Source organism: Quercus robur, chromosome 4 (assembly GCF_932294415.1).
Source record: "Quercus robur chromosome 4, dhQueRobu3.1, whole genome shotgun sequence".
In the NCBI taxonomy this organism is placed as follows: domain Eukaryota; kingdom Viridiplantae; phylum Streptophyta; class Magnoliopsida; order Fagales; family Fagaceae; genus Quercus; species Quercus robur.
The window spans coordinates 51,113,915-51,123,295 of record NC_065537.1 but is presented as its reverse complement, the minus strand read 5'-3'; the positions used below and the strand labels follow the sequence as shown (position 1 = coordinate 51,123,295).

The following is a 9,381-nucleotide window of genomic DNA, read 5'->3' as shown; positions in this document are numbered from 1 at the left end:
CCTTGGTATAAATACTCCTTAAATTAATCACTCATCCCATCTTAACATTCATTTCGTTCTAGCGCACATACACTGAACCTGTCAACTCTCTTAACTCTTTCATGCCTTCACAAATACAAAAGGCCAGTTCGAGGATATTCCTTCTCTTTCTATAAGTCTTCACAAACTTTTACCTTTCGTTTTTCAATATACTTTTCTTTTCTCTATAATTTCCTTATCCTCAGCTCCACTCTCTTTTCTCAATCTTTTAATTCTCTTAAACATCTTTAGAAATGGATAGATTCAAAAGCCTGGTAGACTCAGAGGAGGGGATAGAGAGCTTTAGAGCTTTGTATAGGATCCCTTCAGGGGTAGGTATTAGATACTGTAAGGAGGGACAGTGGCATGAAGATAGGCAAGAGGGAAAGGTAGTGATCCCGATGATTGCCTTCATAGAATGAGGGATGAAAATCCTTATGGGTGGAGTTACTAAAGACTACCTTAGAGCTCATAGGTTGGCTCCCACTCAGTGTGCCCCTAATATGTTTAGGATCCTAGGCTCCATAGATGCCCTTAACGAAAAGATGGGTTTAGGTTTGACCCACCATGATGTCAACTAGGTTTATAACCTTCACCATCTAAAGAGGCAGGAGTACTACTTGAAATCAAGGTATCCTGAGGTTAGGCTCATCCAATGCCTCCCTGAATCTAACAAAGGGCTGAACAAAGATTTTTTGATCGTGTCAGGGGAGTGGCATGATGGCCTTCCTTGCCCGACGAGAGAGGGGCAACTAGGTGGGGTCTTAGGCTTAGGAAGATTATTTTAATTAACTAGTTCTCTTTTACCCATTCGGTTCCTAATTTTAACAGCACTTTGTTTCTTTGATGGTTTTACAGATAAACACACTGCCGAGCTGAACTTAAATTTGGTTAACGAGGATAGCCTAGACAAAATCCTTAGGGCTGAGGTGTTTGTGAACACAGACGGTCAATTACGAGCGGCTCATATGATCCTGGGATACAAGCCAATCTCGTCTAGCTTTCAGGTGCCTAAATGTGTCATAAAGTCCAACAACCCCTGCCTTCATCGAATAAGCGTAGCTATCCTCGACTTTCTCCCCCCGGAAGGTGTTCCCGCTCTAGGAGGCACGCTTATCACAGAGCCCGTACGTGCAGACATGCTCGCTACAGAGCCCATTTTTGAGGGTATACCAAAGGTATCTTTGCCACCACAACAGCCAATCGGAGCAGCCACCTCTTCTCATCCCACCAACACAAAAGAAGAAGAAGTGGTTGAAGTACTTGATTTTGAGGACGAATTTGAAGTTTTCAACCAAGCTTTGTCCCCGAAAACTACAATTCCTGATCTCCACCCACCATCCTCACCAACACTTGACAAGATGGGGATTCAACACAAACCAAAGTCTAGTCTGTTGGACTTGATTAAGTCCTAACCGGGAAGGGACACACTTGGGAAGGCAGCCTAGACTAAGCCTTTCACTCTCCCTCTTGCTTTGCCCCTCTAGCTTGGACTTGCCGACCTGAAAAGGAAGACGGAGAGCAAAGGCAAGGAAGTGATGAGCACAAGTAAATCCCACCCCTCTAAGAGGACGAGGCTCAGAGGGCGGCTAAGCTGGCCAAGGTAGGGCGGAAGGGTGTCGAGAGAAGAGGCGACATTCAGGTCGAGCCTTCAGCCTGGCTTCCCACGCCAATGCTGGATAGGACCCCTCTACTAGCCAATACCTCTATTAAGGACTTCCAAGGAGGAAAAACCGACTATGTGGCCAATGCGGTGGAACAGGCTCTATGCTCCTCGGGGACATGGTCGAGCTGTGGTCCATAAGGAGGCATGAGGTTTTCCTTAGCCTCAAGAGATATCTAGCCATGGTATGACTTAGCCATTTTTTCTTCTCTCTAATCACTTTCCTCATTTTATTTTTCTAATCTTTCTTTCTTTCCTTGGCAGGCTGTTCAAGCCTCCTTCCGGGCAGAAGAGATGACCAATTATTGCCATTAGCAAATGAAGTAGGAGGAAGGGAGGCGTAATGCCACCGTGGAGGCCTTTAACGTGGCCGAGAGGAGCATCCAAGAGCTCAAAAAGAGGTTGCAGGAGGAGGAGAATGAGAGAAAATATGCAGTAGCTGCTCTTGAGAATATTGAGAAGTAAGTTGAGAGCTAAAGGCTGCTGCTCCGCAATGCTGAGGATCAGCTAGCTGCCTCCAAAACTCAAATTGTTGCACTGAAGAAGAAATTGGAGGAGGTCGAGAATGCCAAAGCTGTAGCTGAGAAGGCCAAAGAGGGGACAGAGAAAACCAAGGAGGAAACAGAGCAGCATGGCTACGATGTTGGGGTGGCCGAGACCGAGGACGCCCTTAGGGCCCAGGTACTTGCTGTATGTAGGACTTACTATGCTCCGGTATAGGATGAATCCCTCAACCAAGCCAGGGTTGAGGCTTCTTCTGTGCTCAGGAAAGCAAAAAGTGTCTATTACCCCCCAGCCATACGCCCTTCAAGCCGTTTGCACTCTAAGGTCGACCCAGCATCCTCGAAGGCAGGTGAAATATGAGGCAACCCACCCAAAGCTCCTCCTGCAACCAACACTTCTTCAAAGGTGGTAAAGCAGGCCAAAGACACTACTAAAGCAGGGGATGTCAATAAAGAAGTAGTCCAAGGTGCTGACCTACCTCCAATCGCTCCAAAATATCTCTCTAAGGAAAAAGAAACTTCTTAAAACATGGAGTTGGTGTTGGCAACTCTCGCCATACCCCCAAAAGAGGATCCCAAGGACAAGGCCCAGGTGTCCACCACGGCAGCAGATACCCAACCTCCCAAGAATCCGAAAGAAAAACTTGTAATAAAAATGAAGCAATAGGTTGCACCTTTTTTTTTTTTTTTTTTTTTTTACTATTTGTAATCAACTTGCCTCTTTGTATTTGGTCTACCTCATTTTAAGGCTTTTATTAATGAATGTTATGGGTATTTTCTCTCTTCTTGTGATTCACACATTGAAGTTGATATGATTTCCTTCTTATCTAACACTTAATGAACATAGTAATGAGGTAAAACTTCTCCCATTAATCTATTTAAGTAATAAAAATTTTATCCCACTTCATACAATTAGCAGCAAAAATAAGTGAACTTTACTAAGTCCACCATCTTGGCAAGGTATAATTTCAACTTCAAGAACATATACTGTAATATAACTTGTATACAGGTTTAAATTTACTCTGCTCCTTGCTTATTGGTGATTTTAAAGGAGCAAAAGGTTAATCAACTCTTGAACAAATACAAGTAAGCCTGTAAATGTTTTAAGAGATGCTTATGAGCATCCACTTGAGTTTGTTACGACCATGAAGATCTTTGTTGTTTAGAGAAACTGGTCACATTTAACATTCTGGTAATTAATAAGAGATACTTGTTTTACCTTAAGTATGTGGGATGAACTGAGGCTTTGCCTGGACATTTATCAAAAATGATAGGAAGTATTGGTGATTAAGAGACAATGATTTATCCAAAGCACGTAGTCCGAGGAGCCAGGAATAGTTAAGGTTCTGTTTGATACTTAGATAGATGTCAAGGAGTATTAATTTTCCCAAAGCATGTGGTCTGAGGATCCAAGCATAGCTAAGGTTCTGTTTAATACCTAGAACAGTGATTAAAAGGTATCAATTTACCCAAGGTATGTGGTTCGAGGAGCCAGGCATGACCAAGGTTCCGTTTGATAATTAAATAGATGTCAAGGAGTATTAATTTTCCCAAAGCATGTGGTCCAAGGATCCAAACATAGCTAAGGTTTTGTTTAATACCTAGAACAGTGATTAAAAGATATCAATTTACCCAAGATATGTGGTCCGAGGAGCCAAGCATGACCAATGTTCTGTTTGATACTTAGACAGATGTCAAGGAGTACTAATTTTCTCAAAACATGTGGTCCGAGGAGCCAGACATAGCTAAGGTTCTATTTAATACTTAGATAGATGTCAGGGAGTATTAATTTTCCCAAAGCATGTGGTTCGAGGAGCCAAGCATAGCTAAGATTTTGTTTAATACTTAGATAGATGCTAGGGAGTATTAATTTTCCCAAAGCATTTGGTCCGAGGAGCCAGGTATAGCTAAGGTTCTATCTAATACCTAGGACAGTGATTAAAGGATATCAATTTACCTAAGGTATGTGGTTCAAGGAGCCAGACATGACCAAGGTTCTATTTGATACTTAGATAGATTGCAAAAATGCATGACATGTAACATAATAAACCCAAATAGGGTGAAGAAAACCTTCATTAATAATAATATCTTCTAAGATTATGTACATTCCAGGGACGTGGTACAGCTTTTTCCTTTAGATCCTTAAGATAATACGCACCTATTTCGGCCACCAAGGTGATACGATATGACCCTTCCCAGTTGGGACCCAATTTTCCCATGCTGGGTTCTTTGCAGTTCCTATAACCTTTCTTAAAACCAAGTCTCCAACTATTAGTAGTTTTAGCTTCACGTTGGCATCATACCCCTGCTTGAGCTTGTGTTGGTAGTAGACCAATTGGACCAAGCATTTTCTCTACGCTCTTCAATTAAGTCTAAGCTTTTCTCCAATAGCTCATCGTTGCTGCTCAGAGTAAAAGAACTTGTTCTTAGTGTAGGAAATCTAATTTCCAAAGGAATAACAACCTTGGCCCCATAAGTCATTGAAAATGGCGTTTCCCTAGTGGACCTACTAGGGGTAGTCTGGTATGTCCAAAGGACGTGTGGCAACTCTTCCACCCACTTTCCCTTTGTGTCGTCCAATCTCTTTTTAAGTCCACTTACTATGACCTTATTGACAGCCTCGGCTTGTCCTTTCCCTTGTGGATAGGCCGGAGTGGAATACATGTTCTTTATTCCCAGATCACAATAGTATCTTCTGAAGGCTTTACTATCAAATTGAAGTCCATTGTTCAAGATGAGGGTGTGGGGGATTCCAAATCGTGTGACAATATTTTTCCAGACAAACCTTTTGGCATCCATGTCCTTGATATTTGCTAGTGGTTTAGCTTGAAGTAGTCTATGCTGACCAACAAATACCTCTTATTCCCTGCTGCCTTTGGGAAAAGGCCTATAATATCCAACCCTCATTGAGCAAAAGGCCAAGGGCTGGATAGAGGATTGAATACTCCTCCTAGTTGATGGATATTTGGCGCAAATATTTGGCATTGGTCGCACTTCTTCATATATTCCTGTGCTTCTTTCTTCATATTCGGCCACCAATAACCTTGTGTGAAGGCCCTGTAAGATAAAGATCTGCCCCCCGTGTGGCTTCCACAAATCTCTTCATGTAATTCTTCTAGGAGCAGCTCAACTGCTTCAGGGTGTACGCATAATAAGTATGGGCCAGAGAAGGATCTTTTATACAACTTTTGGTCTACAGACAGCCAAAACTGAGGAGCTTTTCTTCGTATCTTGTCGACCTTAGACTTTCTTTCAGGCAAGACATCTTCTTTAAGGAATAGCATAATAGGGTCCATCTAACTAGGCCCTACCCTTATTTGGTGAACATGAACCACATTCATTCCCACGTCGGAGGGTTTGCACATGTCCTCCACAAGGATTACCTGAGGTAAGCTCTGTGCCGAGGAGGTTGCTAGTATGGTGAGAGAGTCCGCATGTGCATTTCTACTTCTAGGAACTTGTGATAAAATAAAAGACTCAAATTTAGACTGTAAGTGTCTAACCTGGTTCAAATATTCCTGCATTCTAGGATCTCTTACTTCCAGCTCTCCCTAGACTTGGCCTACAACCAGCCTTGAGTTAGAGAATTTCTCCATTGCTTTTCCAGCCATTTTTTGAACCATGGTCATCCTTAGCAACAGAGCTTCGCACTCGGCCTCATTATTTGTAGTCGAGAATCCCAATCTCAAGGATTTCTCAATTGTGATTTTCTTTGGGGATACCAGAACTAGCCCCACCCCAGATCCTTTGTGATTAGCCGCACCATCAACGTAGACCTTCCAGGACAAGGGCTCTTGCAAGGAGATTACACCAACCAATTTTTCATCCATGTTTTGCTTTCTTAATCTATCTTCTGATGGGATCTCGACAAACTCAGCCACCAGATCGGTGAGGACCTGACCCTTGACAGAGGTATGAGGCATATATTTGATATCAAAAGCCGATCGTATCCCATTTTGCAATTCTCCTAGTGTAGTCAGCACTCCGAAGTAGAGATCTAAGTGGAAGCTGGGTCAAAACAACGACCATGTATGATTGGAAATAATGGGGGAGCTTACGTGTACCATGCATCACTGCCAGAATGGTCTTCTCAAGTGGTAAGTATTGGACCTCAGCTTCATGTAGTGACTTGCTCACATAATAAATTGGCCTCTGTACACCACTATCAACCTGTATTAGCACCAAACTCACCGCATGGGAGGCCACCGTGATGTAGGCAAACAAAACCTCATCCACCTCGGGTCTGAACATGATGGGTGGTCGAGACAGATATTCTTTCAATTGTTGGAAAGCCAGAACACACTCCTCGGTTCACTCAAACCCATTCCACTTGTTCAACAATTGAAAGAAAGGTCTACACCTGTCTGCTAACCGAGAGATGAATCGATTTAGAGCAGCGGTCATACCTGTAAGCTTCTAGACCTCTTTGGGATTCTGAGGTGGTTGCAGATTGTTGATCGCCTTAATCTGATCGGGATTGACTTCTATTCCGTGGTGTGTGACCATGTAGCCTAAGAACTTCTCGGATCCAACGCCAAAAGAACACTTGAAAGCATTAAGTCATAGCTTATGTTTCCTCAAGATAGCAAAGATACTTCCGAGTTCATTAACATACTCAGACTCTGCCTTGCTCTTTACCACCATATCATCGATATAAATTTCAATATTTTTTCCTAACTATGGCTCAAACATCCCGGTCATCATCCTCTGGTAAGTAGCCCTTGCATTCTTCAAACCAAAGGCCATCACCTTATAATGGTAATTTCCAATAAGAGTAACAAAAGCTGTCCTCTCTTGGTCGTCCAAAGCTAAAGGTATCTGATAGTACCCTTGAAAGGTATCCAGAAAACTCATCCGAGGATAGCCTACCGTTGCGTCCACCAACTGATCAATTCAAGGCATACGGAAAGGGTCTTTTGGGCAGGCTTTGTTCAAGTCTGTGAAATCTACACATACGCACCATTTCCCAGTCTTCTTCTTTACCACTACGGTGTTAGCCAGCTATTCAGGGTAAAAAACCTCTTTAATAGCCCCAGCCTACTTAAGTTTCATCACCTCGTCCTTGACAGCATCAGAGTGTTCCTTGGACGAACGCCGAGGTGGTTGCTTCCTAGGGATAACAGATGGACTAACATTTAGATGATGGCAAATGAAGCTCGGATCCACCCCCGGAGCTTTATAAGCATTCCAAGCGAATATATCAACGTTCCTTTTGAGAAGTACCACCAACTCCTCTTTCTCCTGAGGTGGTAGCTAAGCTCCGACTTGAAAAAACTTTTCCGGATCATCACCTACAGCAAATTTCTCTAAATCCTCACATTTTGCCTCCACAATTGACCCCTTTGCAGGTAATTCCGAAGACTTTGGCTGCTATAAGCCTTCCATAACTGAGGCTGAGGACTCAGCCGTTGGCTGATGCAAAATCGCAGACACGAGGCACTGCCTAGCCATGGATTGGTTCCCTACTAGCTCCTCAATCCGGTCTCCTGATAGATACTTCACCTTCTGATGCAGAGTTAAAGAAATAGCACTCAGGGTATAAAGCCAAGGTCTGGCCACAATGGCCATGTAGGGGGAGTATGCATCCACCACTATGAAGTCCACTTTCACTACCTTTGAGCCGGCCTGTACGGGCAACCTAATCTGGCCCTTTGGGGTAACAAGCTTCCCATCAAAACTTACCAAAGGTGAATCGTAGGCTGTCAGGTCTTCAGGTTTTAAGTTCAGTCTTCTATACAAGTTAGGGTACATGATCTCTGCACAACTTTCCTGGTCCACCATTACCCTCTTCACATCATACTCCCTATTCTGAGGGTGACCACCAAAGCGTCATCATGTAGTTGGATGGTTCCAATCTTGTCTTCGCCCGAGAAACTCAACGAAGGTCAAATTTCCAATCTAGCTCTCTTCGGCTCAGAGTTGAAGTCCTCGGCTGGTGATCTAGCTATAAACATCATCCTGGAAGGGCGAGAACCAATTCTCCCAAGTACAGTAAAAATGACATTGATTGTACCTAACGGGGGCCTTGGAGGAGCATTCCCCTAAGCCCGTATCCTTAACTGGTCTCCTTACCGTTGGGTCGATATAGAAAATGTTGCAACCTCCCCTCTTTGACCACTTGCTCCAGATGGTTCCACAACATTCAACAGTCCTCGGTGGTATGTCCCCGCTCTTGGTGGTACAGTCAATGAAGGCTTTGGTTGCGCCTCAATGGGTTTCCACTCATCTTGTTCAGCCATCTAAAGTATGGTTCATTCTTGATCTTCTCCAAAACTTGATACACCGGTTCTCTGAATACAGTGTTCACCACTTGAGGAGCTGCCAGCTTAGACTGCCCAGCAAAATCCTTTCGGGTTCTATTATTGTGGTAGTGATTTGACCTGAAATCCCTCCCTTCCTGAGGGATAATCTTCCCTTTCCCTTGCCTTGCTGCTAGTCCTCTTCAACCCTCTTGTACTTGTCAATTCGATCCATGAGCTGGCGTACAATTGTAACAGGTTTCCCAGTCAAAGATTTCCTTAACCCATGCTTGGCAAGTAGGCTGAGCTTGAATATGCTGATGGCTACATCGTTAAAATCACCATCTATCTCGTTGAACATCTCCCAATATCTGTCTGAATATGTTTTCAGGGTTTCTCCTTCTCCCATGGACAAAGAAAACAAGGAAGCTAAGGGCCGAGGAACCCTGCTGCACATAATAAAGTGGGATCCAAATACCTGAGTGAGTTCCTTGAAGGAATCAATGGGACCTGCCCTCAAACCATCAAACCACCTCATCGCCATAGGACCCAAATTGGATGGGAATACTTTGCACATCAAGGCCTCGTTCTTGGAGTGCACAACCTTTCTTTGATTGAAGTGGCTGGCATGCTCCACATGGTTTGTTCTACCATTATACATAGTAAATGTAAGCTGAGTGAACCGCCGAGGAAGTCTCCCTCCCTCGATCCAACACATGAAAGGTGACCTGGAAATTTGGTTAAGTGCTTTACTCATAGCGTCATTTCCCAGGCCTACTGAGGAGCGTTTATGATGATAGTCCTTATCAAATGAGAAAGACTCGCTAGGAAGAGTCCTTGATCTGTGCCTATAGCTACAATCCTCTTCACCATCAGAAGAGAAGTCAGAATGAGATGGAGCTCGCTTTCGCCGTTCATGGCGCAAGCTCCTCTTTAGGTGATTAATCTCCTTCTGCAT

General features: G+C 43.7%; 1 protein-coding gene across 1 annotated transcript; it reads right to left on the bottom strand.

Annotated features, from left to right (window-relative positions):
* Window positions 1–8,616: 8,616 nt before the first annotated feature.
* LOC126722133 (uncharacterized) lies at window positions 8,617–9,381 on the bottom strand. Its single transcript, XM_050425286.1, has one exon. It carries the CDS (start codon window positions 9,379–9,381, stop codon window positions 8,617–8,619), a length of 765 nt encoding a protein of 254 aa, XP_050281243.1.